The sequence below is a fragment of the Durio zibethinus genome, chromosome 18 (genome assembly GCF_047325235.1).
Source record: "Durio zibethinus cultivar Kanyao isolate XHJ-2024 chromosome 18, ASM4732523v1, whole genome shotgun sequence".
Lineage (NCBI taxonomy): Eukaryota > Viridiplantae > Streptophyta > Magnoliopsida > Malvales > Malvaceae > Durio > Durio zibethinus.
In genome coordinates, this window is record NC_143179.1 from 9,792,972 (window position 1) to 9,816,819 (window position 23,848).

At 33.9% G+C, this 23,848-nt stretch overlaps 2 protein-coding genes and 1 pseudogene across 6 annotated transcripts; 2 read left to right on the plus strand and 1 right to left on the minus strand.

Moving 5' to 3' along the window:
• Window positions 1-48: 48 nt before the first annotated feature.
• Window positions 49-2,526, plus strand: LOC111299403 (U-box domain-containing protein 38-like). Its single transcript, XM_089747408.1, has 3 exons — window positions 49-242; window positions 419-1,009; window positions 1,396-2,526. Exons 1-3 carry the CDS (start codon window positions 202-204, stop codon window positions 2,318-2,320), a joined length of 1,557 nt encoding a protein of 518 aa, XP_089603534.1. The 5' UTR covers window positions 49-201; the 3' UTR covers window positions 2,321-2,526.
• Window positions 2,527-5,374: 2,848 nt separating this feature from the next.
• LOC111300911 (stromal cell-derived factor 2-like protein) lies at window positions 5,375-8,362 on the minus strand (annotated as a pseudogene). Its single transcript, XR_016329509.1, has 5 exons — window positions 7,796-8,362; window positions 6,832-6,970; window positions 6,563-6,612; window positions 6,341-6,470; window positions 5,375-5,991 (listed from the first exon to the last, which is right to left on the minus strand). The product of XR_016329509.1 is annotated as a stromal cell-derived factor 2-like protein (transcript).
• A 3,244-nt stretch (window positions 8,363-11,606) lies between these two features.
• LOC111299404 (sister chromatid cohesion protein PDS5 homolog C-like) lies at window positions 11,607-20,974 on the plus strand. Of its 4 annotated transcripts, XM_089747410.1 has the most exons (16): window positions 11,607-11,794; window positions 11,887-12,000; window positions 12,972-13,065; window positions 13,893-14,096; window positions 14,200-14,381; window positions 14,979-15,105; window positions 15,186-15,380; window positions 15,742-15,789; window positions 15,952-16,869; window positions 17,006-17,113; window positions 18,000-18,073; window positions 19,164-19,215; window positions 19,346-19,432; window positions 19,511-19,554; window positions 19,871-19,942; window positions 20,018-20,974. In XM_089747410.1, exons 3-16 carry the CDS (start codon window positions 13,030-13,032, stop codon window positions 20,583-20,585), a joined length of 2,715 nt encoding a protein of 904 aa, XP_089603536.1. In that variant the 5' UTR covers window positions 11,607-11,794; window positions 11,887-12,000; window positions 12,972-13,029; the 3' UTR covers window positions 20,586-20,974. The 4 variants fall into 4 exon arrangements, with proteins under 4 accessions (XP_089603536.1, XP_022750316.2, XP_022750317.2 ...); XM_022894581.2 differs by lacking the exon at window positions 12,972-13,065; XM_022894582.2 differs by lacking the exon at window positions 12,972-13,065 and having other exon boundaries at window positions 11,607-11,722.
• Window positions 20,975-23,848: the final 2,874 nt, after the last annotated feature.

Sequence of the window (23,848 nt, forward strand, 5' to 3'; positions counted from 1 at the left end):
AAAGAAACTGACTGTTGTTGAGATGGCCAACATAAAACAAGGCTTGAGGGTGAACCTATTCTCTACAAAATGTGGGAATGGGAACCAAAGCACCACATTAAAGTGGAGCCCAAGTAGGTTGTCTGTTTGACCCCAGTAGTGGGTCCCTCCTTCCTTAAAGTGATCCCACAGGAAGCTTCTTTGGTCAGCTGGACGGCACGGATGGGAGGACAGCAGCGATGGCGTTGCCGTCATTCGTTACCGTATTTATACACTCTTCCTTTTCTCTCTATCTTTGAGCTTTGAAAAAAGTGAATAAATTATTAGTAAATAAATAAATAAAACAGAGCTCTTCTTTCTCTCTAATTCCACTGCTCTCAAAGCTACTTTCTTTTTTCTTTTCCAACTGTAAAAGTTTGATTTTTTTTTTTCACAAAAGAATGGCTAACTGTCATCCAAACGGCGTCGGATCGATAGTCCTCGACCGCCCTTCCACCACTGCCACCACTACCGGCAACCACTTCAGACTATGGCAAGCTTTCTCCGCCGCCGCATTCCGAAGAAAAATCTTCGACGCAGTAAGCTGCGGCTCCAGTTCTTGTCACCGCCTCCTGCTCATGGAAGAAGTGCCCAACGACACCGTCACGATAAAGACGGTCTTAAAAGAGTCCAACGAACCAAAAAAAACAGACAAAGTAGTGAAAAAACCCAACGACAGTGGCAAGTCAGAGAAGCTAGCGGATCTCTTTAACTTAGCGGAAGTGGAAACTGAGGCTGAGACTAAGAAGAAAGTGGAAACTTTGGAGGAGTTAAAGCGCGTGGGTAAGGAATTGCAAGTGGAAGAAGAAGAACAGAAGAGAAAAGCTGCGAGTAGAGTAAGGTTGCTTACTAAAGAAGACCCGGAAGCCAGAGTGACTTTGGCTATGCTCGGAACGATTCCGCCATTGGTTGCAATGCTTGATTATGAAGATTCTGATTCACAGATCGCTGCTCTCTATGCTTTGCTTAATCTAGGAATCGGAAATGACGCGTGAGTTAAATGACAAGTTCTTTCCTAATGTTGCTATTTATGTTTTTATGCTTTTAACCTTAATGTAGAATTATTGTTGTTGCTATGTTTTGTTGCTTTATTATGTTTTTTCTTGGACGTGTTTCTTGCCAATGTTGGGTTTTTTTGTTTAAGAGAAACTAAAAATGTCTGAAATGATTAAGGGAATTTGCATCGACAAGTCATTTTCCATGCTTCCAGGTCCTGTTATTTTCTTGAAACAGTTCCGGGTTGTCTTTAATCCTATTCATTTCCTCATATTCCTTCATGACATTTCCTGGGCATAGCTTTTGTTTTTTATCATGAAATATATTAGTTTTATTACTTAGAATTTAATTTCATTAATTCTTTGTAAAACCCTTTTGCAGGAACAAATCAGCCATTGCTAAAGCTGGGGCTGTGCATAAGATGCTAAAGCTTATTGAATCCCCAGATGCACCAAGCCAGGCAGTTTCAGATGCCATAGTAGCAAATTTCCTTGGCTTGAGCGCCTTGGATTCCAATAAGCCTATCATTGGATCTTCAGGGGCTATCCCTTTCTTGGTAAAAACTCTCAAGATTTTGGACAGAAGAAGCAGGTCTCAAGCAAGGCAGGATGCCCTTCGAGCTCTTTATAATCTATCCATCTCCCCATCAAACATTTCCTTCATTTTGGAAGCTGATTTGATACCCCTTCTGCTGAATTCCTTGGGAGACATGGAAGTTAGTGAAAGAATTCTTTCAATTTTGAGCAATGTAGTATCCACTCCAGAAGGTAGAAAAGGCATTAGTATTGCCCCAGATGCATTCCCAATTTTGGTTGATGTGTTGAATTGGACGGACTCGCCAGGGTGCCAGGAGAAGGCATCATACATTCTAATGGTGGTGGCACATAAAGCATATGGAGACAGACAGGTCATGATTGAAGCAGGCGTTGTTTCGTCATTGCTTGAACTAACACTTTTGGGTAGTACGTTAGCACAGAAGCGAGCTTCTAGAATTTTGGAGGTCTTGAGAGTAGACAAAGGGAAGCAAGTTTCAGAGAACTTTGGTGGGAATATTACTGCAGCAGTGTCTGCTCCTATTTGCGGGTCTTCATCCTCTTCAACAAATCCAAATGGAAAGGAGTGCTTGGTGGAAGAAGAAGCCATGATGAGCGAGGAGAAAAAAGCTGTTCAGCAATTGGTCCAACAGAGTTTGCAGAACAATATGAGGAGAATTGTCAATAGGGCCAATTTGCCACAAGATTTTGTTCCATCAGAAAATTTCAAGTCCCTCACAGCAAGCTCAACTTCAAAGAGCTTGCCGTTTTGACCAAAAGTGGATTAACTATTGCAATTTGCAAGCATGGAGAATGAAGAAGAAAGTCAGCAGTTGGTCTTCTTTTTACAGCCACGTTGTGCTTTTTGTTTTTGTAGCATTTGTCAATGTATGATATTAGCCAATGTCAATACTCCACTGTCCTATCATAAGCTTTGTGGAACTTGTTTCTTTTGGCTGAGTTCAAAACTTCAAATTCATCCGTGTGTGATCGATCTGCTAGGGTCTGAATGACCTCTGCTGGCATTTATTAATGACAGTTAAAAAAAAAAAAATCACTTTCGGGATCTGAATAGTGATTTACCATCAAGTCATAAACGATCTGAATGACGAAACCTATTCCAGGAGATAATTGGTTGTTTGTCAGTGGTATGGCATGCAAAACAGGAAAATCTGAGGGTTGATTTTGTCAATTAGATTAATGTTCTCGCCATCTCGGTCCCCTACCTCCCTGCAATTAAGGAGTCACTTTCAACCCCAACGCTGGTCCTCTTTTGTCCAAAGCCTTGGCCCCACGCTTTAATTTTCCCTTTGTGTATTTTTCATCACACGCGCCTGTTAAGAACAGAGGTGTCCGTTATTTTCTCCTGCATAGAAACAAGGACCATTCATTGCAATTTCCATCTGGAATCTCTGGATTTACAGAGATGAATTTCTAGCTACTTATGCATTCGTAGAGGGAACATGGACTTGTTAAACCCTGTTTTTTCTTTAGTTTAAACAATTCTATAATTTATCCGCTGCATTGACCTTGTTTACTGAGCTATAGTACATTATTTAACTACTAATCTAAATTAACAAGTAAATAGGGACAGAAGGAAGAAGAATCCGAGATGTTGGGCTACAATTAAAAAAATCTGCATTTTCTACCCTTCAGTTGTATTTATTCCATAAATGTTCATCATGGGTTACATGTTACAATTTACAATAGCCATCTTGTAGTAATGAAATCTTTATCTATATTATAACTTCACTCACTCTTGTTATCTGATTCTCCTGTCTTGTACTTGAGTTTTGTTGTCTGGCTTTGGCGTATATATCCTACATGGAAATGTGATCAATTTTGTTCATAAATTTATTCGCAGAGCAATTTTGTCCTTTTTCTCTTGCTTTTTATGAGTTCATTTTCCTTTTCTTCACATGGTCAATTTATTGGCTTCAAATACCAGAAGCTCATTAAAAAGATGGTCGTGTTCTCAGGACTTCAAAGAAAAAAAATACAGACTTTGAAGTTGCAAACTTTCACAATGTTTTTGGGTTTTGAACCTAATTATCCAAATCAAAGCGTTTCAATTCAACCATATCTTTTCAAATCACAGTTGTTTAATCCAATTATAATGGGAAATCAACCATAATTTGGTCTAATTGTATCCTTATGGTTTGTCAATGAGAGCTATAGAAGACGGTGGCCATTGATAGAGTTGCATTTGTAAGGTAAAACGACTTAGATACTGCATACTTCATTGCCAAATGCAGGCCACCCAATGCTTGGAAAAGGTTCAGAACGTTTCAGCCATGGTGCATCAACCTCCCAAATCTTAATTAACCAAGCAAGTAACAAGCAGAGCAGTGCACCATTACCAATCATGACCAAGAATTTAATCGATGTCTTTTCATCTTTAATCAAATCATTTAGTTAAAAGCCTTACTTTTTGAGTTTCTTACTGGAAAGTGGATATAAAGCTCTCATTTGGTTAAAGACAATGTATCATGATCATCTACATGACAAACATGAGCATCCCAATGATGCAGATTTTCATACTTGGGAATGGAGAGGGTCCGGTCTCTAACGGGGCTATGGCATTAAATAGGACAGCAAGTTTTTTCTTCTTTGTGTGTCACTTACCCAAGTATGGTCACTGGTTCATAATCAAGTTGGGCCATCCAAGATTTCAAAGAATAATGAAACTACCTGAGTATGACATATGTGTTGGGGACCCATGGTACCCAATTTTTAAGCCTAAATTTATGGCACATTTTAGTACTCAAAATTTGATTCCAGGATTCTCTGTTTTGGTGTTTTAGATTTAAATCATCAGAAAGAAGTTTTGATGTTCAATTATAAGACCCAAATGAACAAGTTTGGTAGCCTATAATTAGTTGGAATTCATGGTATATATTTTCCTACCAAGAAATATCACATGGACATGACCTTGAATCTGATAAAGGCTGAAGATAGGAAAGAGAAAAGGTCAATGGGGTCATTTTCCACCAAAAGAAAATGATTAAAACAAAGTGACTTAGCAATTGGGGTCACGTTTGGTTTGTGGCCTGAAAAAATAACAGTCCAACTGTCCTTTGAGATGCCTCCTTTGTGGGCCACATTATCAGCCCAAATATTCATTTTAACCGGGACGACTTTTATCCCTCATTATTATTATTATTGTTTATGGACCATCCCTCATTTATTAGTCACAAATCTCTTTGTTTCTTTATTTTTTCCCGAACAATTCTATTATTATTTTTTTTTCCTGAACAATTCTATTATTCCTTTGAAAGAAATAAGATGGACATCCCTACACCTCATTTATTATATTCTCTTTTGCATTATATTAAAAAAAAAAAAGCTGAAAATAAAGAGGAAAGATCAAGATACCCTTATCTCAAGAGGGCCACATGTCAACTCCATTATTAGTGAGATATGCACACATTTTTAAAAAAACAGTATGTTGCCACCACCGAGATAGATCCTTAACCAAGCAATATATCTTAAAACCATGGAACATTTTTATATTCATTTCATATTTACACCACAAACTTTATAAAAGCGAGACTCTGTACACATGGGATGGGGACGAGTTTTATATTCTTAGGACCAATTTTCCTTTTTCCTTAAAAAAGGTAATTCATTTGGCCCAAAACGTAGAATGCAATGTATGTGCGTGGGCCTGTGAAAGTGAAAAATAAAAGAGAACATGATGTTTTCATGTAAAATTGCCTGGAATTGGATATTGTATGGTGAGAAAAAAATGGGTTTTGACAAAAAAAAAAAAGAAGGAATTGATGGATAATTTTTGGCATCAGTATAAAAAAAAAATCTTCAAACAAAAAATTTAATACAAAAATAAATGTTTAAGAGTTTAATTGATTGCAAAAACAAAAAAAAGATTTTGATGATTATTAAATTCTGGTTCAAGGGCTTTTTTTGACCTTTTTGTCATAATATTTTTTTATATGAGTGATTATTTTAAAATAAATATACGTGCCCATAATTTTATTAATTTTTTTATATATTCTCTTAATTGAATTGGTATTATATGACCGAGAACAGGGCAATCATACAAAGCCCACAGCTTAAAACCAATTGATGCATGCCACAATCTATGGAAGCAAGCCATAGAAACTAGAATTTCAGTCCAAACGATGGCCGGCGAATTCTGCCATAGGGCAATCGATACCTTGATATCGTGCGGGATTCCCACCTATGCTCTCTACTCCTGCTCTTCAAATATACTACTTGATTTGGTAAATGGCTATAGCTACCAAAGAAACAGGCACTAGCCACCTACATATCCAAAACCCATGCACCTGCTTTTACAAAGTAGTGATCTGTTAAACATATATATATATATATATATATGCTACTTGCTTCCAGTAATGGGGAGACACACTCCATCTGGAGCCAACCATATAGTATCGGCACGCTTTTCTCGAACACCACAAACCTACACATATATGTGGAAACGGTTTAACATAGTAAGTAACACGTAACGAAGGCCAGTAAAATTTCAGAAGCAAATATAAAGGCCAACTGAGTGCACTATTAACAGTATTTTAACCAGAGAGTTATGTTAGAAAGCAATCAAAGTAAGCGATCACACACAATGATGAGCTAGGAAAAATCAAATATTGTATAATATGCTTAAGACAAATATATTTCCAGAATTGAATTTAGTTGAAAGAAGAGCAAAAAGATGAATTACTTGTGATTTAATCATAGACATAGCAAGGCATCTGTATTGACTATTTCATGCTTAATATCATATTAATATTCAGAAATATTTCCATTCTTACCTCTTGCTGTCCACCAGCTATTCTGGTGTATTTCTTGTCATGACCATGCAGGTAGCCACCAGTGCCAACATGCTGAAACCGGATCCTTTGATCTTGCTTCCAAGTCTTCCCACTTCCCTCAATAATGAGTCTGAAGAGGATTGTCCAATAATGAAGCACCAGCAAAACAGAAAACCAAGAAAGATAAACATAAATTTGACAACATGACAATTTAGGCTTCACCTCCAATAATCACCGGTATCCGATTCTGATTCTCCACCAAAGCAGCTAACCTACACTCAACATAAGGATAATAAAACATTATCAGTAAGTCTGAATGCAAAGAAGAGAAAGCATGGGCTCTACTTTCAAAATCTATATTTTATCCGTTAACAGATTTAGAAAAGAAAGCATCACGGTCTTCTAACATCCATGAACATTAGCTTAAAAATTGAAAAAAATTTGAGAATTCAAGCTATAACCGGCCATTAAAACATGTGAAAAATACTAACCTCTAGTTTTCCTGATATTGGGGATGCGTGCAAGTGGCTATGCAGCCATTTTCTAGTGCTCGTGTTGTAACCTAATAATTGCCCCATTAGGGATGCTGTCTCCTAGCTTAGCAGATGTATCAGGTGGAGGCCTAACAACCTGCAAAGCATAGTCCCAAATTCAATTGGATGAAGAAACATACTCTTACAACACCATTAAATGAGAATTTGACCGCAAAAAGTAGTAAAAAATACAAGATTCACCAAACTTGAATTCAACTTTCCAAAATTATTTCAAACTCCATTGAGAAAAGAAATGTAGAAACAAAGGCACATACATACCAATAGCCAAAACAAAAGAAGAATTTCATTTTCTTGAAGCATATGGATGCGAATTCTAAGTGAAGGACACAACAATATTATATCACAGTGTTAATTTGTGATTGAAGCAAACAAAAATGTTTACTATTAACTTGGAAAAGTTCATTTGTCCACTACATTAACCATCAACAAAGAGTTAGGTTGCAGAATGTAGTTAAAAAAAAAATACAACGACAACAATAATAAAAACATCTGCAAAATAAAATTGACGAAAGGGCAAAAAGGTCCTTGAATTAAAATTCAATAATTATTCAAGTATTTAATATTTGTTTACAATCAATTATACCCTTAAACATTTATTTTTATCAATCGAGCCCTTTTCAGATTAAAAATGGTAAACTATTTCTGTTGAAATTGAGAATTTAATTTAGTGAAAATAGATTTATAAGGATTCAAGGATTCGATTGAATGAAAATAAATATTAAGAGTATAATTGACTTGAAATAAAAAAATTAGGGTTCGATTGATTGTAATAAAATATTATGAGCTTAAATGACCACTAAATTTTGTTAGACGGCTTTTTTTTACCATTATGCCACTAAAATTCAACTTTCCTAAACTACTTCGTAAGATCAGCGTCGAAGAAGACAGCTAGAGAGAGTACCCAGTAGCTGTTGGAGTCATCTACATTTGGAAAACCGGTGACAGATTGCTGTCCACTGCCAGAACCGCACGGTACATCTTGTGAATGCAGCCTAAATTTTGTTTTCTCGTGCATTGGCTTTAGAACCGTCCCATAAGTAATCTCGACGTTTTGGGAGGAGGTGGTGGCGGAGGCGGAGGAAGGAGAACCTTGATCATAATCTAAATTGATGAAGAGGAAGAGAGCAAGACCGAAGAATACCATCGCCATCATGAATAGTAGTAGCCCGATGAACCAATTCTGTTGCCGAAATGCATAATCGACCTTGGGTTTCTTTCTAGAATGATCTCTTTGAATTACTCTGCTCGCCCCTGGAGTTGACGACGGAGACGGCTTTCTGCGGGAGAGGCTTGCGGCCCCGAAGGCGCCACGGTGGATAAAACTTTTTCAAATCTCACGGAAACTTTACGGTTTTGTGGAGGGTTTTTTCAAATCTCAAAAACATACATTCAATATTTTTACGTGGATACGAGATAGGGAATGATTTTTTCCTTTTTCGAAAGAGGAAGGGAAGGGAAAAATGTTAATCGAAATATTTAGTTGGTGTAAAATATTAAATAATTTATATATTATTAATAAATGATTGATTTAATTAATTAAAATTTATTTTTTTGATAAAAAAATTTTGATTTAAGTTATGTAAGTGATTATTTATTGAGATGATTTTAAATGTATAATATGTAGTTATTTATCTTAAATTATTAAATATAATATATTTTACTAGATTAAATAATTTATTTGTTTTTTATTTTATGAAATAAATTATATATTTATATTTATTTTACATAAAAATTATATAATATAATTTGTATCTACATAAAATATTGAATATATGTTTTTGAATTTATTAAATTTATATATAAATTTTTTATAAATTTAAATTATGTTATTTTTATTTTTTTTATATTTTTTTCATGCCATAACATTATATTATGTTTAGATTATCCCTTTAACCATTTTATTCAACTTTGGGCTAGGTTGGGTCTGGATCTAATCAAATTTTGGGCTAAAGATTTCTTTTCAACATATTGTCCAATTCTAACCCAACACAACTCTATCCAATTCATTATGCAAAAAATATATTAGCATTTTGTAATTTTATTTTATATGCAATATAGTTGTATACTAGTAAAATATACCCTACCATATGCTAATTATTAATATTAATAATAACACTATAGTTCTTTTCAACCAAAAATATGATGCTTTGCTATAATTTTTTTATTAATTCTTAAAATTTATACATATTATTACTAAATATGCACTTTTGTGTTTTAATTGATAATAATTCACCAATAACAAAAGATCCTAAAACTTATGTTTGCATATATATATGTATACTTACGTAAATTTGCCACTCAAATATTGTTCATGGTTCTCAAAATTTCCTTCTCCTTTCAAATATTAGGTTGATGTGTGTGTGTGTATATATATATATACACACACACACACACACCTATGTCTTGCCATTTCTGATGCTTTGTGCATCATATCTCTTCTCAAAACCCCATAATTTTTCATCCAATATTGTTTCTTATTGCTGGCTTTCCTTTTTTTGGGGGCCAGCAAACGGTACTTCCTTCCTCTTCTATTCTTTGCTAATGGATTTGCTTGCACGATTGAATTTATCTAAAAGATTTCTCTGGTGTCTTAATCAACAATGTCTTAACCATTGATAGTGGCATTGGTTCCCAATGAATCACCAACAGTACCAATATGATGAAGAAGATCAAAACAACCGTGATTGACTTACTGACCATTGTACATTAGATAGAACTAAATTCCACCAATAAACAAAATCCATTTGGTTCTAAAGTCAACTGGCATTATGGAGCTCCCCATGCTTTGTCTGGTTGTTTGTAGGAAAAAAAACAATGAGATGGGTCTAAGTCAACTTGCATAGGTTGTAATTCTTCTATATCTGTAGAAATGTCATGGGCAGGCAGGCAGGCTGGCCTGAACAGTGGTCAGAAGGTCGTTTAACTTTTACATGATGAACTCGTCGTGGACGAAGAAAACTAGAAAGGAGACATCTTGTCACATACTAGTAGCAAGAGATTCACTTAGTTTGAGTCATATGCTAAAAACATGTATATGCATTTGTCTAAATTTGACGATTTGTATATTTAAATTAAATAAAATATTAAATATTTATATTTATATCATATTTTATATATAAATTTTATATTATAAATTATAATATAAAATATAATTTTTATTTTTATTAAATACATATAATTATTATTAAAATTTTAAATAATATTATTTTTATGTTAAATTTATATTATATTATATATCATATTTTAAATTACTCAATTTAAGTCTGCCATTACAAATGTTTTGTCGCATGGGATCGCTTAATGCCCATGGTCCAAAGCTATTAAAGAATCGAAAAAACGACTGTTAATTATTTTTTACGCCAGCAATGACTTCCCATAAAAAATTAAAAAATATATTTTCAAACATAGTATACTAGCACCTTATGTGATAAGGACCATCTGAAAAATCTTAGAATCAGCTTAACATATATTTTTTAGTTTTATTTTTTAAATGATTCGATTTTTTTTTTTAATAAAAGTAAACGCATGAATTAACAAGTTAAATATTCCTATGCAAATTTAGTGTTGTACCAATGTTAATGTTAAAATAGTACTTTGCAATAATATTTCATGTATAAATATATTTTCAACATAAATTACTTGCAATTTTTTTATATAATTACAAAAATCTGATTTTTTTTATAAGAAAAAATTATAGAATAGATAAGTTGTTCAGTTACCTAAATCAAGATAAGATGTATCGCACTTTATAACTTAAAATAAGTGATTGCATATCGTATATTTGAAATGATCTTAATAAATAATTATCGACATGACTCAAATTTAATACCTTTTCATAAAAAAGAATGAGCTTAACCAATTATCGAATAGGCAACTGACACCATTGATAGTTAAAATACTATTTAAAAAAATATTTTTACTTTTAATGTGTTGTTTTCAATTAAATTCAACAAAAGACAATACACTTTTATGTTATATATGCTTTATATGATATAATTTTTACCAATCAAATGAACTATCCATATTGACTTACAATGTATATGTCTATCTACTAACAATAATGAAACTTCAGTTCTTGGAACAATGATGATGGAGAAAAAGCAATGAAAAAAATAACGTAACTAATATGGTTTATTTATTATTATTATTATTTATTGATAAATTAATATAATTTATTATTTTTGCATTTCTTAAAATTAATTTCAAACATTCAATATGCCTAAATAATAATAAAATTGAAATATGAAAATCACTTAACATAAGAAAAAAATGAAATTTGAGACGTGCATGCATGCATTCATATATAGCATATAGTTTTATTTTATACATTACTTGATTTTTTTAATCTTTAAAAAGGAAAAATTTGAAGAGAGATTTTCCCAGATATTAAAGTATCCTAATTCACTAATTGTTAGTATTTTTCAAAGTATTTTTTTGGTAAATATTATTATGTAAAATTTCTTATCTGTATTTCCATAAAAAGGAAAATCATTTCCATTATTGAAAAACTGTTTCGAAAATTGCATTTATAAGTAACAATAGAATCAAGCGGTCCAAGAAACCCCACGCGGTCCCCACATCCTGAAAATCCAAAGGTGGATTTGACGAGTTTAATTTAACTCCAATTCATAAGCGCGGCGGAATCCGAGCAAAGCCTGGGTGCGGGTGGGTTCTCCTTTAAAGCCAACAAAAAATTCTTGAAAATAATTTTTATATAATTTATTTCTTACAATATTCCCCCTGCCAAAGTTTATATTCACCAAAAAAAAAAAAAAAAAAACCTCATAATTTCTTGAAAAAAAAAAACAAAACCCTAACGTTCTCTCGAGTAAATCCCCTTTCTTTTTAGCAGAACTGCTTGTTTCCTTTTCGATTTGTGGTTTTTCGCGCGAGTTTTTAGGTTTTCAATGCTGTGAAATCGAGGCATTAAGACTCAGATTTTAAAGATCCGTTTCTGTATATTTAGTTACATTATTGTTTTTTTGTTCACAGAGAGAAAAAGCTATGGCGGCATCTGATAAAGAGCTGGAGCTACTGTTAATGGAGGCCGGGAACAAGCTCTTGGAACCTCCTTCGTCAGTTGATGAACTCATCCTTCTCCTCGACGTAATCCGTTTCACTCTTCGCTTTTTATTCTTTGATTTATGTGCTTTTATTATGCATGCGTTATCTTTTTTTTTTTGTCTGATTTTTATTTTTATGCCATTAAAGTTAGTTCCATTTCCCCCATCATGATCTACTTTTACCTTTGTTCTAAAGTTTTCTTATTTTGCATGTTTTCACGTGTTTAATTCTGTTTCTGCCATTACCGTTATAAGCTTGAATCAGTTTAAAAATATTTTTCTGCTCATGGATATTGTTTAACATTCTAGCTATTGCCATTTGTCTATATCTTTTGTAGATATATTGCTCCTGTATGTTTTCGAATTTGCTAAATGTTTGATATGTACAATGGGTTTGCTTTACCAGGTTTTCAATGCTAGAATGTTATGTGCTTTTGATTGCAAAATCTATGTAGTAACAAATGTTTGGATGTAATGGTTTGAAGTTACGAATGTCTTTCAAATTCAAATCTGCGCGCGATCTGCATTTAAGTGAGTGTATATGTGCACGCGCGCGTGTTTCTTGTCTATATGTGGCATAACGGTCTTGATTCTTCCTAAAGGGAATCCCACATCGGGCTTTATGTATGTGAAATCTGAGGAACTGGTATAATAAATATTGTCCTTGAATTTTTGTTTAGTTAAGTAAGCACGAGTTATGTTTGGCAATTAATTTCCGAGGGGTGAGGTAAAATTTTTGATGACTGAGTTGTGATGGCGTTGAAAGCAGTGAAAGGTAATATGGAAAGTATGTGTAGATATGTGTGAAAACATTCCTAGTAAGGAAGTATATTTTTGGGCATGTAAGGTTATGTTTTTATCGCATAAAACATCGATGTTAATAGACATTCTTTGTTGTAAATATCTTGTCTGTTTCCTCAGAGGGACGACACATAGCCAATGTTGTTATTTTTTAATGAATTTTATTAGATCATATTATCATTTTCTCATTTTCTTCTATACCTTTGGAGGAAGATCTGTTCTGCCGTAATTTTAGATGTCTAACGAAGGGAGCTATTACAATCCAGGATGAATGCATATTATGAACCGAAGTTCAATTGCACACTTGGTAATGTCCCTTATCATGATGGTCTTTGCAACCTTTTCAGTTTTCTCCTGCTCCCTTACTCTATTTCAAATGATAACAATATTAAAACAGATTCTGGAATTTTGAAAATCCAAGAAATTCTGGTGCTGTCCCCTGTTTAGACAAGGTTATATGTATTCATGATGCCAAGAAAGAAAACTTTGAAGGTGATGTGCAAAAAAGTGGTGGTGGGCACTGTTCAGGCAACTTTTCATCATGGATGGATTGTTTGTTAGGGATCAATGTCTCTTTTAAGCTATCTCCTTAGATTTAGTATTTATTAGGGTTTTATAAATTTTCTTTCATACATGCTGCCAGAAAACTGTGTATCAATCCCATTGTAGAATGACTCTTTAAGAATATGGAAATCTAAGCAATTGCAGTGTGATTTCAGAGATGGGTACTTGCTGATGTCATAGTTGTATAGCTAATTAGTGTGATAAGGGTGTTAGATACCTTTAAATTTGTCTTTGGTTTATAGTCAATATGAACTAGAATGATTTTTAAGTATTTTTCCGTTTTTGTCTCCCTATTTGAAAAGGGATACTTTAAGTATTGCTTTTGTTCACTGCCAACTGTACCCTTGCAGTCGGCTGTATTTCCTTTTAAGTCTGTTTCTTTTCGTAGAACATTATTGATGTGTAGATAATTTTTGAGTCCTTTGAATCTTGGGATGATCAGCTGATTGTCTGAATTTTTACGTTCTTTAGTATCCCTTCTGTTGTGCCTTATGCTAGTTTTTCTTTTTTGGCAAACACCTTTTACATGGATGATGATTTTTCACTCTTTTCTATCCTATGTAAATATAGGAACTTGAGAGTTTTCTTTCGAGAGTGGAACAATCACCAAGCCCATCAATGCAAAATGCACTCTCTCCATCACTCAAAGCATTGGTTGCGGAGCCGCTTTTTAGACATCCTGATGATGATGTCAATGTTGCAGTTGCTGCTTGCATCAGCGAGATAACAAGGATAACTGCACCAGATGCTCCTTATGATGATGACCAAATGAGGGTACTTTGAATTCATTGTTTGTGGATGCTTTTGCAGATTTCATGATCATTTTAAAATCCTTTTGATTCATTTGAAGTATTGATTCCTATTAATGTGTGTGCAGGAGGTCTTTCAACTAATTGTATCATCGTTCGAAAATTTATCTGACAAGTCCAGCTGCTTGTACGTTAAGAGGACCTCGATTCTTGAAACTGTTGCCAAAGTCAGATCATGTGTGGTGATGTTGGACCTCGAATGCGATGCACTAATCATTAAGATGTTCCAGCATTTCCTTAAGGCAATAAGGTACAAACTAACTTATTAATTGGATAGTTGCATTCTTTTGTTGACATTTGTGCATCAACGTAAATCTTTGGCTATTGTTTCCTCTTCATGTATTAAGTGATGACATGGTTGCTGTGAACATTTTAATATGGGTTTAATTGATAGACTGCAATATAGGTGTTTGAAAATAGGGATTATGGTCCCCCTTGAGTTTCTGGAACTTAAAGGTCTCATCAATTAGGTGCTTGTTTTAGATTTGGTAGACGGTGGGAAGGCCAGTAATTTACAAATTGATTTCCTAATCTTCAGTTCTAGCTAAACAAAACAAAGTTTAAGTGCTCTTGTCAGAAATTGGTCTCTCTTCCCTTCTTGGAGCTTTTGTGTTTCTTGTCATCTTCTTATGGCTTTTCTATGTTGATTTTATGTTTAATACAGGCTTGTTTCTCAACTCAAAATTTTGTTGACATTCTTATAATCATCCTTCTATAAGGGTACTTTTCTAGAGTAGATTACTATTATTAAAAAAAAAAAAAAAAAGAGAATAAGAAAGTGGTTTAGAATATTATGCACAGCTTGCATCCCTTATTTTCCTTATGATTCTTTTTGTTTGCTTTTCAGGGATTACCATGCAGAGGATGTCTTTACATCAATGGTGACTATCATGACCCTTGTATTGGAAGAAAGTGAAGACATCTCTGTGGAGCTGCTCTCCCCAATCTTATCTAGTGTAAAGAAGGATAATGAGGTCTGTTATCATATGAGTAACTTATTACCTTTTACTTCTACAAACTTCTTAATTCACCTAGCACTTATATCTCCCGTCAGGAAGTTCTTCCTGTTGCTCGGAGGTTGGCAGAGAGGGTGCTTGAAAACTGTGCTTCAAAGTTGAAACCTTACCTAATGCAAGCTGTAGAGAACTTGGGCATTTCTTTTGATGATTATAGTAGTGTAGTTGCTTCTATATGCCAAGTGGCACCTATTGCTGTGGAGCAGAGTGATGCGACTACTGACAAACGTGTGGTAATTATCTAATTTGTATCTGAACCTAAATTCCATAAATCCTTTTTGTTTTGTGGCCAATTATTTAGTCATTTTGTGCAGTGGTTCTGTATGCATTTCCGCTCTGTGTTGTTTACAGATATAGATTATGTGCTACTTGATTATAAAATGTTTAACGCTTTTTATTTAATTTGTGTATGACACTTTGTTATTGTTCTTTTTGTGTGTTTACTTTTCTCAATTCTTCTGTTCAAGATATCCTTCTAATCGGGACAAGTTTTTGCCTTGTGTTGACACCTTACTGATATCTTTTATGCCTTCTTCGGTGAGCATTGAGTTGATTTAGTCTCCTTAATTTTTTTTTTTGGTTAATTTGCTGTAGGATGATGAGAGCAAACCAGCAAAGGCACCTTTGGACAAGGCAGCCCAGGCACGTTTTGTTTCATATAGTTAGTTATTGTCAATTGCCAATGTTCTATGTGTGTGTTTGTGTGGATTCAAGTACTTCATTTTTTTTTATTGTATTCAAATTTTGTTGTTAGACTTTAATGTTTGAAATTAGTCATTTATAAATCCTTATATTCTGTACCAGGAGAATAAAGAGAGTCCTAAAGTAACTGTTTCAACTGCACAAGACGATCTTGCAAATGAAAAATCTTCCAAGTCAGTTGTTAGCAATGGCATTGTGCAAACTGCTGAAGACGACTCATTGGCTGATTTAAACTCCTTAAAGAAGCAAGAGGATGACCATCTTGCTGATAAGTTTGAGAATGCTGATACATTAACTGTTGCTGAACCTGATATATTGGAAACTGAGAAAGTGGTCAATTCAGATTCTAAGTCAGAGCAAAGTACCCAGGAAAAAGGAAGAAAATCTGATTCCAAATCAACAGAACCTTCTGACAGCTCTTATGTCAATGAGAAGGAAGCTGAGACCTTAATGGACCATAAAAATGACAGCAAGGATGGTGCTCATTCACCTCATGAGGATCCTTCTCTTGATGAGGCTGGATCCTTGCAAAATAAAAGAGAGACTGATGTTCAGCCTTCCTCACCAAAAGTAACTGAGGATGAATCGACCAATGTTGCTTCCCCAACACCAAGTGGGACCATACCCGATGAGAGTCATCCCAGTGGGGCTGCACGGCAAAAAAGGAAAGAGAGCTTGAGCAAGGAGAATACACCTGTTGAAAATGTCACTAAGAAGGCATCTGAAGGGACAAGTGATTCAGAAGCAAAAACAAATAGACAATCAGGGAAAAAGGTTTTTATTGAGGTTTCCAATGAGGATAATGTTCTAGCTGATGTAGATGAAACTAAGAAAGAAAGTGGCACTGCAAGTGATTCAGAGGCAAAATCACTGAAGCAGTTGTCAAAGAAGATAGATTCTAGCAGTAAAAATGTAGATGGATCGTCTTCAAGGCAACTGGAGGATGAGAAAAGGCGAGGTCGGGGGAAAGTTGTTCCTGAGAAGGATGGAACAAAAACCTCAACCAAGAATGATGATGAGGTTCTTTCTTTTTGGCTTTGAAGTTGTTACTTAGCTATTCCATTGATGTTGTTTATTCAAAGCTTTAGTATTTATTATTTTAGCTGTTATAGATACTTCAATCAAGGGAATCAATGTTGTGTTATTATTTATTTAGGAAATGGTTGCTTCAACAAAGTCAATCAAGCCAAACAAACATGATTCTCACATGGAGGAGACCCCTAAGACAAACCCCAAGAGAAAGCAGACCCCGAGTAAAGAAAAAGTAAGTCTCTAGGTACAAGAGTGTTGAGATTGCATGTCTTCTACTTTTTTGTGTCTTTTTATACCTTTCAAGCTGATATTTTATTGGTGGTGTATTTTAGTTTCAGCAGGTTGGTTTTTAAATAAAACGGGCATCATAAGAGGTCTTTATGATGATCCTTACGGGTTTGAACTCTTAATAGATTCTCCATTCTTACATCCTTGATGATTGTTTTACTAATCACAGGCCAATTATCTTTTCTGTCATCTTCTTAATCCTCATGTTGGCTTTCTTCTCCATATTGATGCTGATTGACTGCATTGAAACTTTAGCTTTTCTAGGAGCATTTTATTTTAGCTAATCTTTCTACTATTTTTTCTTTTTCATCTACTCTCTCTCTCTCTATCTTTCATATTACTTGCCTCCCTCCTTACCTTTTTCTTCGTTTCTAAAATATATCCTCTCTTTTCAAAATGATGCCTATCAAGCAACAATGCTGCTTTTAACCATCTTTGAGTTCATTTATCTTTCAAGAGGCGTTTGATACTGCTTTGAGTTTTTCACAAGGTTCAAGTTTTTTATTTTGTTTCCTTGGAGCAGTAATCCTGCAATGCCTTGCAAAAAACCAGTATTAGACCAATGCTCTGCTGCACCTCAATTGCTTGTGTGGGTGCTAACTTTTATATTTTCTTTTGCCGATTCTTGATATTATAGCCATTTGCGTTTTATCTTGCATTATGGAAAGATTTCTGAGGATATAAGCTGAAATAATTCTGTATAAAATATTGTGAACGTTTTATTTGACTTTGTCCATACGTGCTTGAATCTAAACATGGTTAAAGCAATGATTTTGCATATCCTTCTTATGGAGACACTCGATTTCTTTTTCATATTGACTCTTTGTCAGGCATCTGGTTCTATAGAATATGGTGAGAATCTGGTTGGCTTGAAGGTGAAGGTCTGGTGGCCCAAAGACCATATGTAAGTATATGTATGTGTGTGTATATATATATATATATATATATTCCTTGTTTTATATTTCACAAGCGTTACAGAAGGTGATATTCTGAAATAGAAACCATGAAATTTTATTTGTTTTGTCTTTTCTCTTATATGTGTATGCATGTGTGACAATGCATCTTAATGTGTGAATGTGTATCCCCTACCCAGATCCAATTTCTCTTGCTTATATAATTATTATACGTGGATCTCCCCCTCTCTCCTTGTTGCTTAGCAGTTGGTCTCGAATTGTAAGGTCAATGAATTAAAATTTCTTTCTTGCCTTGCTCCTTATTATCATTTTATAACCTTCTTTTATTTTCCTTGTTCTCACATGCTCAAATCTTATATATTTTCGTAGGGGAAAAAAAGACTAATGGAAAGTGTTCTGTTTCAAATATTTTGTGTCTGCAAATATAAGATTTGAGTGTGTAAAAAAAGTTAGAATATGAAGAGATAATAAAACCCCACATTTGATGAAAACACAAAAAATTGGCATAGACAACTACCAGCAGTTACCAGTGAACCACCTGTGGTTCAAGGTTAACCACTGGTGGTTTTCTCGATCCTACAGAGCAAACTCTTCAAAACAGAACACTTATAAGACAATTGAAAGAACAAGGTAAAAAAAGATAAAAAGGAAAGACTATCCCACCTATCTTTTCTATCTTCTCTTTCTTATAAATCGAATCAAACTAAACACATTTTTCCTTCTGGAAAAATGGCATCTCATCTCCTTGAAGTTTGTGCTAAGATATACAGAATAGAAAGAGTAAATAGATTGTGCTAGAAAGAGTAAATTACTTAGTTGTTCTGAAAGATGTTGTCTCAAGTGTCATATGGTTCTTTATCTGTGACTTTTTGTTTGGAACCTTTTGCTGGAGGGTTAATTTACTTCTTCATTCTTCGTCAAATCATATTTGTGTTGTTTAGATTTTTTATGCCTATGCCTTGACTGACTTTGGTCAAGTAACTTAAAATGTAAGTGCACATTTATGGGAGATTTTCTTTATATGGCACTTGAATTATGGTTCAATTCTGTCACCCCTTATGGATGCTATTCTTTTTACAGGTTCTATGAAGGTGTTATTCATTCATTTGATTCTGTTAAAAAGAAGCACAAGGTGACACCAAATAAGATAGAAGTTTCCTTTTATGTTTTACTTTTCCTGCATATGTTCCATGAGGTTTTATCCCTCTGATTGTTCATGCTAGAATGTATTAAATTTTTTCTTCATTTTCATTTATCTATAGGTGCACTATATTGATGGTGATGAAGAAATTTTAAATCTTAAGAGAGAAAAATGGGAGGTGATTGAAAATGAGTCTGGGTCAAATGAGGTGGGTAGTTTTCTGGTTTATAGATAACTAGCTTTTATTTGTTTCATGTTCTGCATTGCTAATACTTCATTGAAACAGGAAGAAGCAGCTGATCCTCTAAGTCCTGATAGTTCATCTGAAATGTAGGTGATTCCTATTTTAATTCTTTAATGTTAAATTTGATTGCTTCACAACCTTGGTACTAGATGTTGTCTGTGTATTTTGACATTGTATGATAAAACTCTGCTACATCGTTCTGTGCTGTGTAAGTTGATTCATTTTCCATTCATTAACAAGGCTAATTTTATGTGAATGTATAGTTTTAGTTTAGGGATTATTATGTTTGATATAGCTTTGCATTTGCTTGTTGGTTTCTTGGGCTCTGTGCTCTATTTCTGTCCAATATTCTTTTATTTTTGGCCTATCTTCTTTTTACCTTGTTTTAATTTCCATTAACAGGCCTCAAAAGAAGAAAGCAAAAACAGCTGATCAGCCTAGCAAGAAAACTAAGATGGATGCTTCACCAAAAAGGTTGTTAAATTCTTTCAAATCAAACAGCTACTTTTCCTTCTTTGATTTCTGAAAATCCTATAATTGGATGGCCAGGGGTGGAGGAGCTTCATCTGGAAAATCCAAGGGTTCTGCCACAAAGTCTGGCCGCAAAACAAAGGAAGATGGTAAAGTGGATGGCAAATCCAAAGATGGCTCCAAAAGTGTTAGTAAATCAGACAATGAAAGTGCTACCAAAGCCAAGGACCATACTCCCAAAAGTGGTAGTACATCAGTTGACGTTGAATCAAAAGTAGGCAACAAATCCAAGGATGAAGAAGGTGGTGAGACACCCAAGTCTAGCAAATCCAAGGATGATGATAGAGTTACACCAAAAGCTTCCACAAAGTCAGAGCAAGATGCTTCAAAGACAGCCAAGTCCAAGACGGAAACCCCCAAGATTTCCTCCAATTCTAAGGGTAAGCCTCTTAAAAGTGGTGGCAAATCTAATGCTAATGGTACTTTTAAGTCAAAATCTGGTTCATCAAAGGTGAAAGAAAGTGAGAACGTGAAGGAGAACTCAACTGACTCTGCAAAGGTTGTGGAAAGTGGGAAGCGGAAATCACCAAGTTCGTCCAAGGTGCAGGACAGTGATTCCAAGTCTGGAAAAAAGCGACGAAGATGAGCTGAAAGTCACTTCAACTGCAGAGTCATTGCCAAGGGCTGGTTCGTCTCCAATGTGGAACTTGGCTTAAGCCTTCTTAGATGTCCAGGCGATGCGTTCACAGCTAGTCATGCATTTGGTATTGGGGTAGTTCTTAGGTTTCGTGGCTAGCAAATATTCAGTGAATGTAGTTTATAGTGTTTGTAGGGTTGAGTTTTTTGTGGCTACAGATGGAATTCCTGTTAAGGTGCAGCGTTGGAGGATACAATTGGGTTAGCCTTTTTGCCTTAATTTAAGAGTTACTTCTATAGATAATATAACAGATTCACAAACATTGTCGAAGCACTGGGTGGTTGGCGGATCATCTGTTCAATGCCTTTGGTCCTAATGAATGCATTATTTATCGTGCATATCCAATTTAGCGCGCATCTTTGTTCTTGCATATCATACAATGAAAAAGGGCAATTGGTTTTCAAGACTGTTAGTCTAATAAGTAATTGGCTTTTCCAGCAAGCTTTGGTGTGTACAGTGTCTATTAATGGTGGTAGTGATATCCTTCCCACTTTATACAGTTGAGTTCTTGGCTGTCACAGCAACTACTGCAACGCCATGATCTCATTGCAACGAACTTACTCAAAAACTTTGCTTCTTAATTCCAACGCCTCTCGTCACTTCTCTTGTTATACATAATATATATAGTTAAATAATCAATTTTATAAATTTTTTTTTCTTTTGATGAATTATATGTAATAGCTCCAACTTTTGGGACTCTATATGGCCGCAATCCCCGCATGCAGCATGTATACGCTTGCCCCCCACTTGGGTGGTACGGAAAAATAGTGGTTTTACCTTTGTTTTTGCAGCTCACAATTCAGAACATAAAGTTAGTATGGTAGCATAGATTTTATTTGGATGGGAATTGGGTAGTGAGCTCTTATTCATCGTTGGTTTCTGTACTCTTATCCCTTTTTTTGTCTATATCGTTGCCCTGTTTGGTCGTTTATTGGTCAATTGTTACTGCAATCATATCTTTAAAGAAGAGGACGGAAAGACCTGAAGCTACGGTTCATGAAGCGATGGTGACCTTCCTTTTGTCCATTTGCCCAAAGGTATCGGTTCTAAATGATTATGCACTGCAAATGCAATCCCTCAATCCTCAATGCCTTTTCCCTATATATATAAATATATATTCACTGTACTTCTTTCGTCTGTAGGTTAGGGCTCTCCATTTTTTTTTTCTAGAATGAAATATTGGGCCTCCAAGAAAACAGAAAACCACAATCCAAATGAAAGAAAACCCAATAAAGAGAAAATCTAGAGTCTCAAGAATCCAAAATGGATGGAGTAAAAATAAGAAATCTATCCCATACATAATATGCTTGAAATTAGATACCTACTTAAGTGGATTTAGCCGATGAGGAAGCATTTATGAGATAAAAAAGAAAACAAGAAACAAGACAAGATAGCTCATTTTTTCAACAGATTGTCGGATGCAAAGATGAGGATGGAAGGTCAAAAGTTGTAATCTTGCTAAAGATAAAAAAAAAATATCAATTCACCAATAGTCAAAAAGATTAATTAGATATCTTTGACTTGCATAATTGTGGGAAAGAGGCTAGATTTGGCCAAATACAAGATCATAAAGCTGGCCTTTTGTATCAAATTTGCATCGGGTAAAAACTTTTTTTTATATAATAAAAATTTAGTGAACTCAGAAAAAAGATCTGATAGACCTTTGTAAATGATGTCAAAATGCAAAAGCGTAAGTATAACTTTTAAAATAAATATATAAAAAATAATATTTTTTAAATTTGATTTATTTTATTAATAAAGTAATATAATTTAATTTACAAATAATATATAAAATTTTTACATTAATAATATATCAAATATAAACTTATAAAATATATATATATCATGATCTTGATTTAAAAAAAGTATTAAAAAATTACTAATAATATGATGCGGAGATAGCGGTGCTTATTTAAAAGGATTATATATGAATCAAAGCAGAATATAGAAATATTCCAAGCATATATACACTATATAATATAGAAATATGTTGACATGCAGCATAACTCGGTGTATGCGAATAAATGTTAATTAATTACGATTTTTTAATCTTAATTTATCACTAATTGACATTGCATAATTTAACATTTTTAAAAAATTTTTTTTAGGGTACATGAAAAACTATGAAGGTGCATATTTATTAATTAGAATTGCATTTGCAGACAAAGTTTGATTTAATTGGTAAAAAGAAGAAAATTTTTCTTTTTTTAACAGTCAAAATTTGATTTTTATAAAAATATTTTAAAATAAATTTTAAATACATCAAATCAATCACTAATTATATGAAAGATAATATTGCGTAATGTACATTGCATTCGCGTTCTTATCTATATCTTAATTATTTTGTCGAATGCAGCTGTGGCAATCCGATTTTGGAAAAGTTACGGAAAATGGCAAGAAGTTAAGAACTTTTGGCGGTCAAAAATAGGGCCCAATAGCTTTAACCATAAGCTTGTTCAAAGTTGAAACAAGCCCAATAATTGCATCAAACAGCCACTTGTCACATGGGTTTGTAATCCACTTGCCTAATGCCAAAGATTCTTAGACAAACTCTCCCATTCACATGGAAACATGCATCTATGTCCATCCGAATGTCTTGTCCAAAAGACATCCAACAAAAGAAAATAATACAGATGAATGAATACATAATAAAGATTTCCATTAAATTGTAATTTGTAATAATTAAGGGAAGGTCAGAGAGTGGGAAGGGTAGGGTTGGCCTTAGAACGGATGAATGAATGAATGAGTGGTCCTCCATGATCCATCCCTAAAGTTGTAAGTTTTCAAGTATTTAAATGAGAAAAAGAAAAGTGGGACATTAGAGGCTTTAAGGGAGTGGTCTCTCCTTCCTATAAAATCCATTCTTTTCCACTCTATTACATTTCCATCTTTTCAGTTTCACTACATGTATCTTATCGGATGCCTTCAACTTCTAAGTAATATTTCATACTTGGATTGGGGCTAAGAATTTTAAGTTATAATTTCGATATATGTCATGATTATTTTAATTTCCTTTTTATCATCTTTTTCTTCATTAATATTTGTTAAATATTAATTTCTTCATTAATTTTTAAAATATTAAAATAATTTGATTTTGTTTTAATTATTTTTTATTTAAAATTATCAAAATTTAAATTTTAATTATTGAAATTAAAAATTAAATACTTTATCAACAAATCACAACATTACTGATAATTACTGTAATTTTTTAA

Excerpts from the sequence above, each read along its gene's own strand:
- LOC111299403 (XM_089747408.1), top strand. The coding sequence starts at position 202 with ATGGGAGGACAGCAGCGATGGCGTTGCCGTCATTCGTTACC. Across the intron at positions 243-418 it reads CGTTGCCGTCATTCGTTACC|AATGGCTAACTGTCATCCAA; the intron begins GTATTTATACAC and ends TTTTCACAAAAG. Across the intron at positions 1,010-1,395 it reads CTAGGAATCGGAAATGACGC|GAACAAATCAGCCATTGCTA; the intron begins GTGAGTTAAATG and ends ACCCTTTTGCAG.
- LOC111299404 (XM_022894581.2), top strand. The coding sequence starts at position 11,899 with ATGGCGGCATCTGATAAAGAGCTGGAGCTACTGTTAATGGAGGCCGGG. Across the intron at positions 12,001-13,892 it reads AACTCATCCTTCTCCTCGAC|GAACTTGAGAGTTTTCTTTC; the intron begins GTAATCCGTTTC and ends ATGTAAATATAG. Across the intron at positions 19,555-19,870 it reads CCTGATAGTTCATCTGAAAT|GCCTCAAAAGAAGAAAGCAA; the intron begins GTAGGTGATTCC and ends TTCCATTAACAG.